Raw genomic sequence first — 15,948 nt, 5'->3', positions numbered from 1 at the left:
CCTGATCATCACAGCTAGCTAGATGCCACTGAGTGACCCTGCCCCGAAGCTAACCCTGAGCCAGGCCCACCTCCCGGTCTACTCTGCCACCGAGTGACCCAGCCCCGAAGCTAGCCCTGAGCCAGGCCCACTCTGTGATCACCCGGCTACCCAGCCGATGCCTCCCGGACATGGCTACTCCACCGGATACTTGCCGTAAGCTCTGGACCTTTGCAGCGGATCATCGCTGCTAGCTAGCTGCTACCGAGTGGCTATAGTGGCTTATTCCCCTGCCCCGAAGCTAGCACCAGTTAGCCGCGAGCCAGGCGCATCTCCAAGCTAGCAAACAAAATTACTATAACTACAATACCTCTTTCGCCATCTGGCCCGGCCCCTCTGTCGACACGACGTCCCGCCGTACCACCACGACTGGTCCGCAGACGTAATTCCATCCGCTGTGCCCTCAACCGGTCGTTGCCGGACGTCGGAGCAGACGCTTCTCCTTACCCCGGCCTGCTAACTTTAAACGCTGTGTCCCCCGCGTGCTAGCGTAGTAACGACTACCTAACGGCTTCCCTGTTCCATCTATTGCTGTTCACTGGACCCTATGATCACTTGGCTACATAGCTGATGCCTGCTGGACTGTCCATTAATCACGGTACTCCATTCTGTTTATTTTTGTTTATCTGTCGGCCCCAGCCTTCAAACTCAGGCCCTGTGTGTAGTTAACTGACCCTCTCTGCCCATTCATCGCCATTTTACCTGTTGTTGTTGTCTTAGCTGATTAGCTGTTGTCTTACCCGTTGTTGTCTTAGCTAGCTCTCCCAATCAACACCTGTGATTGCTTTATGCCTCGCTTTATGTCTCTCTCAAATGTCAATATGCCTTGTATACTGTTGTTTAGGATAGTTACCATTGTTTTAGTTTACAGTGGAGCCCCTAGTCCCAGTCTACATGCTTCAGATTCCTCCTTTGTCCCACCTCCCACATATGCGGTGACCTCACCCAGTATAACCAGCGCGTCCAGAGATGCAACCTCTCTTATCATTACTCAGTGCCTGGGTTTACCTCCACTGTACCTGTACTCTACCATACCCCTGTCTGTACATTATGCCCTGAATCTATTCTACCGCGCCCAGAAATCTGCTCCTTTTATTCTCTGTTCCCAACGCACTAGACGACCAGTTCTGATAGCCTTTAGCCGTACCCTTATCCTACTCCTCCTCTGTTCCTCGGGTGATGTGGAGGTTAACCCAGGCCCTGCGTGTCCCCAGGCACCCTCATTTGTTGACTTCTGTAACCGTAAAAGCCTTGGTTTCATGCATGTTAACATCAGAAGCCTCCTCCCTAAGTTTGTTTTACTCACTGCGTTAGCACACTCCGCCAACCCTGATGTCCTTGCCGTGTCTGAATCCTGGCTTAGGAAGGCCACCAAAACATCTGAGATTTCCATACCTAACTACAACATTTTCCGTCAAGATAGAACTGCCAAAGGGGGAGGAGTTGCAATCTACTGCAGAGATAGCTTGCAAAGTTCTGTCATACTTTCCAGGTCTATGCCCAAACAGTTCGAGCTTCTAATTTTTAAAATGAATCTCTCCAGAAATAAGTCTCTCACTGTTGCTGCCTGTTATAGACCCCCTCAGCTCCCAGCTATGCCCTGGACACCATGTGTGAATTGATTGCCCCTCATCAATCTTCAGAGTTCGTTCTGTTAGGTGACTTAAACTGGGATATGCTTAACACCCCAGCAGTCCTACATTCTAAGCTAGATGCCCTCAATCTCACACAAATTATCAAGAAAACCACCAGGTACAACCCTAAATCCATAAACATGAGCACCCTCATAGATATTATCCTGACCAACTTGCCCTCCAAATACACCTCTGCTGTTTTCAATCAGGATCTCAGCGATCATTGCCTGCATCCGCTATGGGTCTACGGTCAAACGACCACCCATCATCACTGTCAAATGCTCCCTAAAACACTCCAGCGAGCAGGCCTTTCTAATCGACCTGGCACGGGTATCCTGGAAGGATATTGACCTCATCCCGTCAGTCGAGGATGCATGGTCATTCTTTAAAAATATTTTCCTCACCAACTTAAATAAGCCCCTTTCAAGAAATATAGAACTAAAAACAGATATAGCCCTTGGTTCACTCCAGACCTGACTGCCCTCGACCAGCACGAAAACATCCTGTGGCGTACTGCAATAGCATCGAATAGACCCCGCGATATGCAACTGTTCAGGGAAGTCAGGAACCAATACACGCAGTCAGTCAGGAAAGCAAAGACTAGATTTTTCAAACAGAAATTTGCATCCTGTAGCACTAACTCCAAAAAGTTTTGGAACACAGTAAAGTCCATGGAGAACAAGAGCACCTCCTCCCAGCTGCCCACTGCACTGAGGCTAGGTAATACGGTCACCACCAATAAATCCATGATAATCGAAAATTTCAATAAGCATTTCTCTACAGCTGGCCATGCCTTCCTCCTGGCTACCTCAGCCCCAGCCAACAGCTCCGCCCCCCCCCCCCCCCCCCCACCCCCCCCACCCTGCAGCTACTTGGCCGAGCCTCCTCAGCTTCTCCTTCACCCAAATCCAGATAGCAGCTTCTCCTTCACCCAAATCCAGATAGCAGATGTTCTGAAAGAGCTGCAAAACCTGGACCCGTACAAATCAGCTGGGCTAGACAATCTGGACCCTCTCTTTCTAAAACTATCCGCCGCCATTGTTGCAACCCCTATTACCAGTCTGTGCAACCTCTCTTTCATATCGTCTGAGATCCCAAAGATTGGAAAGCTGCCGCGATCATCCCCCTCTTCAAAGTGGGTGACACTCTAGACCCAAACTGTTAAAGACCTGCCTCTCTAAAGTCTTCGAAAGCCAAGTTAATAAACAGATCACTGACCATTTCGAATCCCACCGTACCTTCTCCGCTGTGCAATCCGGTTTCCCGAGCTGGTCATGGGTGCACCTCAGCCACGCTCAAGGTACTAAACGATATCATAACCGCCATCGATAAAAGACAGTACTGTGTAGCCGTCTTCATCGACCTGGCCAATGCTTTCGACTCTGTCAATCACCGTATTCTTATCGGCAGACTCAACAGCCTTGGTTTCTCAAATGACTGCCTCGCCTGGTTCACCAACTACTTCTCTGATAGAGAACAATGTGTCAAATCGGAGGGCCTGTTGTCCAGACCTCTGGCAGTCTCTATGGGGGTACCACAGGGTTCAATTCTCGGGCCGACTCTTTTCTCTGTATACATCAATGATGTCACTCTTGCTGCTGGTGATTCTCTGATCCACTTCTACGCAGACAACACCATTCTGTATACATCTGGCCCTTCTTTGGACACTGTGCTAACTAACCTCCAAACGAGCTTCGATGCCATACAACACTCCTTCCGTGGCCTCCAACTGCTCTTAAACGCTAGTAAACCAAATGCATGCTCTTCAACAGGGCACCCGCCCGCCCGACTAGCATCACTACCCTGGACGGTTCTGACCTAGAATATGTGGACAACTACAAATACCTAGGTGTCTGGCTAGACTGTAAACTCTCCTTCCAGACTCATATCAAACATCTCCAATCCAAAATCAAATCTAGAATCGGCTTTCTATTTCACAACAATGCCTCAGTTTAGTCATACGATTTCTTAATTTGCAATAAGTTTGCCAATTGGTTGTGCAGCCAGACCTATTTGCCATTCCTTTTGCCTCAACCCTCTCAACCATACCATTTTTCAATTCCTCATCAATCCACAGGGATTTAACAGTTTTTGCAGTCATTTTCTTAATGGGTGCTTATTAGAGCAACTGGAATAAGTGTCACGTCCTCACCATAGAAAGCTGTTATTTTCTATGGTAGAGTAGGTCAGGGCGTGACGGGGGTTTTTCTAGTTTAGATTTTCTATGTTATGTTCTAGTTTTGTATTTCTATGTTGGGTTTTTGTTTGGGATGATCTCCAATTAGAGGCAGCTGGTCATCGTTGTCTCTAATTGGAGATCATACTTAAGTAGGTGTTTTTCCCACCTGGGTTTGTGGGAGATTGGTTTTTGAGTACGTGTATGTTAACTCTTCGTCACAGTTTGTTGTTTTTGTTCATTCAGTTTATTTATATGTATGGCATAGTTTCACAGTGTAAATAAAATGTGGAACGACACACACGCTGCCCTTTGGTCCGCTCCTCCTTTCGACAACCGTGACAATAAGCAATTTCATAAATGTGTCCAGTGCAGTGTCTGTTTGCTCCTCATTACACACCACGGACCAACAGATATTCTTTACATCAATAACATAGGAATCACTACAAAACGTCATGTATGACCTTTTTCTTGAGTGGGCAGCTTGGTCATTGGTAAAAAATAGAAAAGTTGTGGAGGGCCTAGAGAGCTACCCTACTTTACATGTTTGGCATTAGAGACGCTTCCATTAAAGAAAACCCTTTGAGTTCTATCTGATAGATAGCTCTGAATCCACAATATGGCAGAGGTTGAAAAGCCATAGCACTTTTTTCAACAACTGACTATGGTCAATAATATCAAAGGCTGCACTGAAATCTAACAGTACAGCTCCCACAATCTTCTCATTATCAATTTCTTTCAACCAATCATCAGTCATTTGTCTCAGTGCAGTACATGTTGAGTGCCCTTCTCTATAAGCATGCTGAAAGTCTGTTGTTAATTTGTTTACAGAGAAATAGCATTGTATTTGGTCAATTTTTTCCAACAGTTTGCTAAGAGCTGGCAGCAAGCTGATTGGTCGGCTGTTAGAACCAGTAAAGGCTGCTTTACCACTCTCTTAGCGGAATGATTTTGGCTTCCCTCCAGGCCTGAGGACAAAGACTTTCCTCTAGGCTCAGATTAAAGATATGACAGATAGGAGTGGCTATAGAGTCAGATACCATCCTCAGTAGCTTTCCATCTAAGTTGTCAATGCCAGGAGGTTTGTCATTATTGATCGTTAACGATCATTTTCCCACCTCTCCCACACTAACTTTACAAAATTCAAACTTGCAATGCTTTTCTTTCATTATTTGTTTTTTATGCATGAATATAATTGCTCACTGTTCGTCGTGGGCATTTCCTGCCTATAAGTCTAACTATGAAACTATTACCATATAAGGCCTAACTATGAAACTATTACCATATAAGGCCTAACTATGAAACTATTACCATATAAGGCCTAACTATGAAACTATTACCATATAAGGCCTAACTATGAAACTATTACCATATAAGGCCTAACTATGAAACTATTACCATATAAGGCCTAACTATGAAACTATTACCATATAAGGCCTAACTATGAAACTATTACCATATAAGGCCTAACTATGAAACTATTACCATATAAGGCCTAACTATGAAACTATTACCATATAAGGCCTAACTATGAAACTATTACCATATAAGGCCTAACTATGATACCAAGTAGTAGGACAAAATGAGTATCATAACAGATATGGACAATTTTATGGATACGATTTTGAGCTCAGTATTTTTTGTAATTATCTGTAATCGGGGACAAAACCCATTTGCAGGTGCCATCACACATCTTTCTCATGTCAGTCAGTCAAGTGAGGTGCTAAGTGGTCTAAATAACTCAATTGGCTAGTTTGCTTGTCTATAAGAGAAGGGCGGGCTATACATTGATCCTGCTGCTCTGATTGGATAGAGTGAAGCTTTTTTTTCTCCGTCCACTCACTTCATAATTTCACCCAATCACTTTTCCTCGCATGTTTTTGGTCTGATCATTTAGAATGCTACTATGATAAATCACATGGTGAGGATGTTTGCTATCAAGCTATCACTGTGCATAATATCTAACAAGCGAGGCAAGGGTAGGGAACAAAACATTTTAACGCTGATACGCAATCTGACTGAGTGACAGCAAACTTGGCTGCCCTCTGCAAGTTGAGGACACACAGACACATACACACCCCTCCCTGCGCTCCTCCTAATCTGCAGCTTTTTTTTGCAGTGAAAACATGCAGGGAGGTATTTTGCGAACATATACTTAGGCATATTAAAAGACTTTAGTTTTTTTCCGATCATGAGCATCATCCGATCTGATCTGACTATCATCTGTCAATTTACGGATACGATTACGAGTATAGCCATGTCGCCACACCCCTAATGTTAACGTGTTTAAAGGTCTTACTCACAACGGTTATGGAGAGCAAGATCGCACAGGAGTCCAGAACAGCTAGTGCTCTCATGCGTGGTTCAGTGTTGTTTGCCTCGAAGCGAGCATAGAATGCATTTAGTTCATCTAGGACGTTTGCATCACTGGGCAACTCACTGCTGGGTTTCCCTTTGTAATCTGTACTAATCTCCAAACCCTGCCACATCCGACAAGCATCTGAGCCGCTGTAGTAGGACTCTATCTTAGTCCATGTCCGTTGCTTGAAAGCGGCAGCTCGGTCACTGTGGGGACGTCGTTGTTGATGCACTTATTGATGAAGTCTGTAACTGATGCGGTAAACTCCTCAATGTTATCAGATGAATCCCTGAACATATTCCAGTCTGTGCTAGCAAAGCAGTCTTGTAGCTTAGCATCCACTTCGTTGGACCTCTTCCGTACTTGAGTGTACTGAGTTCGTCACTGGTACTTCCTGTTTTGAGTTTTTGCTTATAAACAAAATAAAATAAAATTGTATTTGTCACATGCTCTGAGTATGCTTACTTACAAGCCCTTAACCAACAATGCAGTTCAAGAAATATTTAATAAAAGATTGACTAAATAAACTAAAGTAAATATAGTAAAAATAAAATGAACACAATAACAAGGATATATACAGGGGGTACCGGTACCGAGGCAATGTGCAGGGGTACAGCTTAGTGGAGTTATTTTGTACAGTAGGTAGGGGTAAAGTGACTATGCATAAATAATAAACAGCAAGTAGCAGCAATGTAAAAAGAAAGAGGGGGGGAGCGTCAATGTAAATAGTCTGGGTGGCCATTTGATTAATTGTTCAGCAGTCTTATAGCTTGGGGGTAGAAGCTGTTAAAACCTGTTGGGGATAGGGGCAGTATTTGCACGGCCGGATAAAAAACATACCCGATTTAATCTGGTTACTACTCCTGCCCAGTAACTAGAATATGCATATAATTAGTAGATTTGGATAGAAAACACTCTAAAGTTTCTAAAACTGTTTGAATGGTGTCTGTGAGTATAACAGAACTCATATGGCAGGCCAAAACCTGAGAAGATTCCATGCAGGAAGTGGAAATCTGATTTGTGGAATCACCTTCAACACTTTGCCTATGAAACACACTGTGAGTTAGGATTCATTTAGCACTTCCTAAGGCTTCCACTAGATGTCAACAGTCTTTACAAAGTGGTTTGAGTGTTCTCCTGTAAAAACTGACCAATCGAGAGGCCTGGAAAGTTGGTCATGGGCGGATGGCCATGTCTACTATGACGCGCATGCGTGTGGGGACCCTTTCTTTCCGAAACGTTTTATAAGACAATGCAATCGTCCGCCTTGAATATTATTGAAGTTCTGATTGAAAAAGGCCCTAAAGATTTATGTTATACAACGTTTGACATGTTTGAACGAACGTAAATCTATATATTTTTTCTCTTTCGTGGCGACAAGTCCCACGGGCTTCGGTACATTTTGAGTAGCCTACAGAACGCGCTAACAAGAAGGAGCTATTGGGACATAAATTATTAACTTTTTCGAACAAAACTACATTTGTTGTGGACCTGGGATTCCTGGAAGTGCCTTCTGATGAAGATAATCAAAGGTAAGTGAATATTTACAATAGTATATTTGATTTTAGATGGTTCCAAGATGGGGCTAACCTGTATCGCCTAGCCTATTTTTCTTAGCATAGCACCTCGTTTATAGCAAAGTGTGATTTCCCAGTAAAGTTATTTTGAAATCTGGAAATGTGGTTGCATTCACGAAATATTAATCTATAATTCTTTGAATGACAATATTATCATTTACCAATGTTTTCGAATAGTAATTTTGTAAATTGTAGCGCTGGTTCACCGGCAGCATTTGAGGGAAAATATTTTCTGAATTTCACCGCCACTGTAAAATGCTGTTTTTGGATGTAAATATGAACTTGATAGAACAAAAAATGCATGTATTGTCTAACATAATGTCCTAGGAGTGTCATCTGATGAAGATTGTCAAAGGTTAGTGCATCATTTTAGCTGGTTTTCTGCTTTTGGTGACGCCTGTCTTTGAATTGACAAAACATTACACACAGCTATTTTCAATGTACTGTCCTAACATAATCTAACTTTATGCTTTCGCCGTAAAGCCTTTTTGAAATCGGACAACATGGTTAGATTAAGGAGATGTTTATCTTTCAAAGGGTGTAAGATAGTTGATTATTTGAGAAATTTCAATTATTTGATATATTCTGTTTTGAATTTCGCTTGTTGTATCTTGTCAAGCAATCCCGTTAACGGGATCCGAACGGGAAGGGGTATCCCCAACAGGTTTTAAGGGGCCATTTTTGGTCCTAGACTTGGTGCTCCGGTACCGCTTGCCGTGCGGTAGCAGAGAGAACAGTCTATGACTTTGGTGACAGGAAGCAGGAGGAGGGATTCGTGGTCTGCAATTTACCATGTGTTCTAGTTCAGGTGAGCAAAAGCTGGATACTTTCTTCACGCTTGAAGCAGCGCACCAGTTGTTTACAAGAGGCACGCCCCTCCCCTTTGGTTTTACCGGAGTTCGCTGTCCGATCGTTTCGAAGTATGAAGAGTTTTATGTCCATATCGTCCGTCAGTAGGCTTGGGCGGTATTCAGATTGTCATACCTTCATACCGACCTTACTGGGACATTCGGTAATACTGGCACTGAATGAAAGGAACGCTGTTTTCAAACCCTACTGATGCTCTGCAATCTGAAGATTAGCAATGCTAACAAGTACATGTAATTCCCATAGAGAATGCTAACTAAATGCTAATGAGGACATTGCGAACATTTTTACAGTTTCTGACCTAAACAAGTAACTCCACAACGCTTCTCCCAGGTTGCTGCATGAACAAAACACAACGCTTCTCCCAGGTTGCTGCATGAACAAAACACAACGCTTCTCCCAGTTTGCTGCATGAACAAAACAAAACGCTTCTCCCAGTTTGCTGCATGAACAAAACAAAACGCTTCTCCCAGTTTGCTGCATGAACAAAACAAAACGCTTCTCCCAGTTTGCTGCATGAACAAAACACAACGCTTCTCCCAGGTTGCTGCATGAACAAAACACAACGCTTCTCCCAGGTTGCTGCATGAACAAAACACAACGCTTCTCCCAGGTTGCTGCATGAACAAAACAAAACGCTTCTCCCAGGTTGCTGCATGAACAAAACACAACGCTTCTCCCAGGTTGCTGCATGAACAAAACACAACGCTTCTCCCAGGTTGCTGCATGAACAAAACAAAACGCTTCTCCCAGGTTGCTGCATGAACAAAACACAACGCTTCTCCCAGTTTGCTGCATGAACAAAACAAAACGCTTCTCCCAGGTTGCTGCATGAACAAAACACAACGCTTCTCCCAGGTTGCTGCATGAACAAAACAAAACGCTTCTCCCAGGTTGCTGCATGAACAAAACACAACGCTTCTCCCAGGTTGCTGCATGAACAAAACACAACGCTTCTCCCAGGTTGCTGCATGAACAAAACACAACGCTTCTCCCAGGTTGCTGCATGAACAAAACACAACGCTTCTCCCAGGTTGCTGCATGAACAAAACACAACGCTTCTCCCAGTTTGCTGCATGAACAAAACACAACGCTTCTCCCAGTTTGCTGCATGAACAAAACAAAACGCTTCTCCCAGTTTGCTGCATGAACAAAACAAAACGCTTCTCCCAGTTTGCTGCATGAACAAAACACAACGCTTCTCCCAGTTTGCTGCATGAACAAAACAAAACGCTTCTCCCAGTTTGCTGCATCAACAAAACAAAACGCTTCTCCCAGTTTGCTGCATGAACAAAACAAAACGCTTCTCCCAGTTTGCTGCATGAACAAAACAAAACGCTTCTCCCAGTTTGCTGCATGAACAAAACAAAACGCTTCTCCCAGTTTGCTGCATGAACAAAACAAAACGCTTCTCCCAGTTTGCTGCATGAACAAAACAAAACGCTTCTCCCAGTTTGCTGCATGAACAAAACAAAACGCTTCTCCCAGTTTGCTGCATGAACAAAACAAAACGCTTCTCCCAGTTTGCTGCATGAACAAAACAAAACGCTTCTCCCAGTTTGCTGCATGAACAAAACAAAACGCTTCTCCCAGTTTGCTGCATGAACAAAACAAAACGCTTCTCCCAGTTTGCTGCATGAACAAAACAAAACGCTTCTCCCAGTTTGCTGCATGAACAAAACAAAACGCTTCTCCCAGTTTGCTGCATGAACAAAACAAAACGCTTCTCCCAGTTTGCTGCATGAACAAAACAAAACGCTTCTCCCAGTTTGCTGCATGAACAAAACAAAACGCTTCTCCCTGTTTGCTGCATGAACAAAACAAAACGCTTCTCCCTGTTTGCTGCATGAACAAAACAAAACGCTTCTCCCAGTTTGCTGCATGAACAAAACAAAACGCTTCTCCCAGTTTGCTGCATGAACAAAACAAAACGCTTCTCCCAGTTTGCTGCATGAACAAAACAAAACGCTTCTCCCAGTTTGCTGCATGAACAAAACAAAACGCTTCTCCCAGTTTGCTGCATGAACAAAACACAACGCTTCTCCCAGTTTGCTGCATGAACAAAACAAAACGCTTCTCCCAGTTTGCTGCATGAACAAAACAAAACGCTTCTCCCAGTTTGCTGCATGAACAAAACACAACGCTTCTCCCAGTTTGCTGCATGAACAAAACAAAACGCTTCTCCCAGTTTGCTGCATGAACAAAACAAAACGCTTCTCCCAGTTTGCTGCGTGAACAAAACACATATTAGACAGCAAGGCTCTTGATCCAGGATGGGATTATCTGCTGTTACCAAGCGAATGCTTGATTTTTAGAAGAAGCTAACCACTTAGATGTATAACTAGCTACTAAAATAGCATACCAAATGCACAACTGCAGAGAATTTAGCACATTTTAGACAGCTAACATAATAGTTATAATATATCTAGCTGGCAAACATTTATTTGTGAATTCCTTACTGTGACTAGATCACCTGGCGCATGTGAACAGCAGTGAGTGACACACAAGGCTCCAGTCTTTAGGTGTTGTATGCTTGTAAACAAACACTGGGGACTACTGTAACCTTCATAATAATGTGACAGGTGAAATGAAGAAAGCAATTTTTTTTATTATCTCCTAACGTATTGCACAAGTTGACTGCGGGTATTTATTTAAAAAGTAACTACAAATATTACAATTTATTAAAAACTTCAAAGAAAACGGTATTGATAAACCATCCCGTGGCTTTTCCCAAATACCCTGATATATGGTATACCGCCCAATGTAACGGCCGTCGTATGGAGTAGACCAAGGCGCAGCGGGTTGAGTGCTCATATTAAACTTTTATTGAACACTTAATAACAAAACATGAAAAAGAACGACGGCTTGACAGTCTTGCAGGCTAAACACAGCAGTGCAAAAACAACTTCCCACAAACCACAGGTGAAAAAAGGGCTACCTAAGTATGACTCCCAATCAGCAACAACAATGTACAGCTGTCCCTGATTGAGAGCCATACCAGGCCAACAAAGAAATAGACAACCTAGAAAATCATAGAAATACAAAACCAGAACAATACCCCAAAACCCCAGAACGCATAAAACAAACACCCCTCTTACATAAGTACATATCCCAACAAACCCCGAACCACATAAAACAAATACCCCCCTGCCACGTCCTGACCAAACTACAATAACAAATAACCCCTTTATACTGGTCAGGACGTGACACCCAAGCCTATCCGTCAGCCAAGTTTCTGGAAAGCATAGAATATCACAGCTTTTCATGTCCTGTTGGTAGGAAACTCTCAAACAGAGATCGTCCATCTTGTTCTAAAGTAACTGGACATTTGCCAATAAAAAGAAGGGGAGTGCCGAAAATGTTCTCTATGTCTGAGTCTAACAAATACGCCAGCCCTTCTCTTCCGTCTTCCCTTGCGGCGCTTGGGTAGCCTTAACAAAGGACTGGGTTCCCGGTTTAAACAAGGAAAGAGCTGAGTCGGAGTTGAAGTAAGAGCTAAAATCGAGGACGAAGTCGAGGTTATTTGCTGTTGTCCTTGGTCGTCATAGGTGATGATGTTGGGAGCTTGATGTGCAAAGAAAGTCAGGATAAACGAGAAAAAATACACAAGATAGCAAATTCAGGGTGGAGCACGTTCTAATGACTGGTTCTCTAATGACTGGTTCTCTAATGACTGGTTCTATAATGACTGGTTCTATAATGACTGGTTCCCTAATGACTGGTTCCCTAATGACAGGTTCTATAATGACTGGTTCTATAATGACTGGTTCTCTAATGACTGGTTCTGTAATGACTGGTTCTGTAATGACTGGTTCTCTAATGACTGGTTCTCTAATGACTGGTTCTCTAATGACTGGTTCTCTAATGACTGGTTCTGTAATGACTGGTTCTCTAATGACTGGTTCTCTAATGACTGGTTCTCTAATGACAGGTTCTATAATGACTGGTTCTATAATGACTGGTTCTATAATGACTGGTTCTATAATGACTGGTTCTGTAATGACTGGTTCTATAATGACTGGTTCTCTAATGACTGGTTCTCTAATGATTGGTTCTATAATGACTGGTTCTGTAATGACTGGTTCTATAATGACTGGTTCTATAATGACTGGTTCTATAATGACTGGTTCTGTAATGACTGGTTCTATAATGACTGGTTCTATAATGACTGGTTCTCTAATGACTGGTTCTATATTGACTGTTTTTTTAATGACTGTTTATCTGGAGACTCTCCTCCCTCACTAGCTTTAAGCACCAGCTGTCAGAGCAGCTCACAGATCACTGCACCTGTACATAGCCCATCTATAAATAGCCCATCTATCTACCTCATCCCCATACTGTATTTATTTATTTATCTTGCTCCTTTGCACCCCAGTATCTCTACTTGCACATTCATCTTCTGCACATTCTACCATTCCAGTGTTTAATTGCTATATTGTAATTACCTCGCCACTATGGCCTATTTATTGCCTTACGTCCCTTATCCTACCTCATTTGCACTCACTGTATATAGACTTTTTCTACTGTATTATTGACTGTGTGTTTGTTTATTCCATGTGTAACTCTGTGTTGTTGTTTGTGTCACACTGTTTTGCTTTATCTTGGCCAGGTCACAGTTGTAAATGAGAACTTGTTCTCAGCTGGTCTACCTGGTTAAATAAAGGACTTGTTCTCAACTGGCCTGCCTGGTTAAATTAAGGACTTGTTCTCAACTGGTCTACCTGGTTAAATTAAGGACTTGTTCTCAGCTGGTCTACCTGGTTAAATAAAGGACTTGTTCTCAGCTGGTCTACCTGGTTAAATAAAGGACTTGTTCTCAGCTGGTCTACCTGGTTAAATTAAGGACTTGTTCTCAACTGGCCTACCTGGTTAAATAAAGGACTTGTTCTCAACTGGCCTGCCTGGTTAAATTAAGGACTTGTTCTCAACTGGTCTACCTGGTTAAATTAAGGACTTGTTCTCAGCTGGTCTACCTGGTTAAATAAAGGACTTGTTCTCAGCTGGTCTACCTGGTTAAATAAAGGACTTGTTCTCAGCTGGTCTACCTGGTTAAATTAAGGACTTGTTCTCAGCTGGTCGACCTGGTTAAATAAAGGACTTGTTCTCAGCTGGTCTACCTGGTTAAATTAAGGACTTGTTCTCAGCTGGTCGACCTGGTTAAATAAAGGACTTGTTCTCAGCTGGTCTACCTGGTTAAATTAAGGACTTGTTCTCAGCTGGTCTACCTGGTTAAATAAAGGACTTGTTCTCAGCTGGTCGACCTGGTTAAATAAAGGTGAAATATTTAATTTAAAAAAAATCTAATGACTTGTTCTCAAATGACTTTTTTTTTTTACTGTTTGTCTGCCACAGTAACGGGATCTGTAAGTGTGGTTACCAGAGGATTCACCATGTTGATGCCTCTATCAAACCTGAGAACTACCTGGGAGAGACATGGGACAGGGAGAGACATGTACAGGAGCTCCCTACTGATGCTTATGGAGACATCTGGTTTGGTGGCCTTGGACAGAAGATTGGCAAGGTATAAATATCTCCATTTCTGTCAAATTCTTGTTCATATTTATTCATTGTGTTCTTTTGTGTGTTAATATATGGATGTGTGTGTACCTGTCTGTCTGTCTGTCTGTCTGTCTGTCTGTCTGTCTGTCTGCCTGCCTGCCTGTCTGCCTGTCTGCCTGTCTGTGTCTGTCTGTGTCTGTCTGTCTGCCTGCCTGCCTGCCTGTCTGTCTGCCTGCCTGTCTGTCTGTGTCTGTCTGCCTGCCTGCCTGTGTCTGTCTGCCTGCCTGCCTGTCTGTGTCTGTCTGTCTGCCTGTCTGTCTGTCTGCCTGCCTGTCTACGTCTGTCTGCCTGCCTGTCTGTCTCTGTCTGCCTGCCTGCCTGTCTGTCTGTGTCTGTCTGTCTGTCTGTCTGCCTGCCTGCCTGTGTCTGTCTGCCTGCCTGCCTGTGTCTGTCTGCCTGCCTGCCTGCCTGTCTGTGTCTGTCTGTGTCTGTCTGCCTGCCTGCCTGTCTACGTCTGTCTGCCTGTCTGTCTGTCTGTCTGCCTGCCTGTCTGCCTGCCTGCCTGCCTGCCTGCCTGTCTGCCTGCCTGCCTGTCTGCCTGCCTGTCTGCCTGCCTGTCTGCCTGTCCTCCAGTATGTGCGCGTCTCCTCAGACACCTCTCCAGACCTGCTGTACCAGCTCCTGACAGAACAGTGGAAACTTCCTCCTCCTAACCTGCTCATCTCTGTCACCGGAGGGGCCAAGAACTTCTACATGAAACCTCACCTCACAGCACTGTTCCGCAGGGGCCTCATTAAAGTGGCCCAGACTACAGGTACAGTACTGACCTGACTACAGGTACAGTACTGACCTGACTACAGGTACAGTACTGACCAGACTACAGGTACAGTACTGACCAGACTACAGGTACAGTACTGACCTGACTACAGGTACAGTACTGACCAGACTACAGGTACAGTACTGACCAGACTACAGGTACAGTACTGACCAGACTACAGGTACAGTACTGACCTGACTACAGGTACAGTACTGACCAGACTACAGGTACAGTACTGACCTGACTACAGGTACAGTACTGACCAGACTACAGGTACAGTACTGACCTGACTACAGGTACAGTACTGACCTGACTACAGGTACAGTACTGACCTGACTACAGGTACAGTACTGACCTGACTACAGGTACAGTACTGACCTGACTACAGGTACAGTACTGACCTGACTACAGGTACAGTACTGACCAGACTACAGGTACAGTACTGACCAGACTACAGGTACAGTACTGACCAGACTACAGGTACAGTACTGACCTGACTACAGGTACAGTACTGACCAGACTACAGGTACAGTACTGACCAGACTACAGGTACAGTACTGACCAGACTACAGGTACAGTACTGACCAGACTACAGGTACAGTACTGACCTGACTACAGGTACAGTACTGACCAGACTACAGGTACAGTACTGACCTGACTACAGGTACAGTACTGACCAGACTACAGGTACAGTACTGACCAGACTACAGGTACAGTACTGTGGTCTGTTGTCATGACCTTTGGCCTGTTGTCATGGCGTCTTGTCTGTTGTCACGGTCTGTTGTCATGGCCTGTAGTCTGCGGTCTGTTGTCATGGTCTGTTGTCATGGCCTTGTTGTCTGTTGTCATGGCCTTGTTGTCTGTTGTCATGGCCTTGTTGTCTGTTGTCATGGCCTGTTGTCTGTTGTCATGGCCTGTTGTCTGTTGTCATGGCCTGTTGTCTGTTGTCATGGCCTGTTGTCTGTTGTCATGGCCTGTTG

The 15,948-nt window shown here is 43.9% G+C and overlaps 1 protein-coding gene across 1 annotated transcript in view; it reads left to right on the top strand.

The window, feature by feature from the left end:
* Nucleotides 1-15,948, top strand: part of trpm2 (transient receptor potential cation channel, subfamily M, member 2) — a 72,365-nt gene that overhangs the window by 8,839 nt on the left and 47,578 nt on the right. Inside the window, exons 2-3 of the mRNA XM_045704947.1 lie at nt 14,005-14,173; nt 14,785-14,965. Of these exons, the coding sequence (XP_045560903.1) occupies nt 14,005-14,173; nt 14,785-14,965 (350 nt within the window). The remainder of the gene's footprint in view (nt 1-14,004; nt 14,174-14,784; nt 14,966-15,948) is intronic.

Source organism: Salmo salar, chromosome ssa21 (assembly GCF_905237065.1).
Source record: "Salmo salar chromosome ssa21, Ssal_v3.1, whole genome shotgun sequence".
In the NCBI taxonomy this organism is placed as follows: domain Eukaryota; kingdom Metazoa; phylum Chordata; class Actinopteri; order Salmoniformes; family Salmonidae; genus Salmo; species Salmo salar.
The sequence above is the reverse complement of the archived record's forward strand: the minus strand, read 5'-3'. Positions and strand labels throughout refer to the sequence as shown.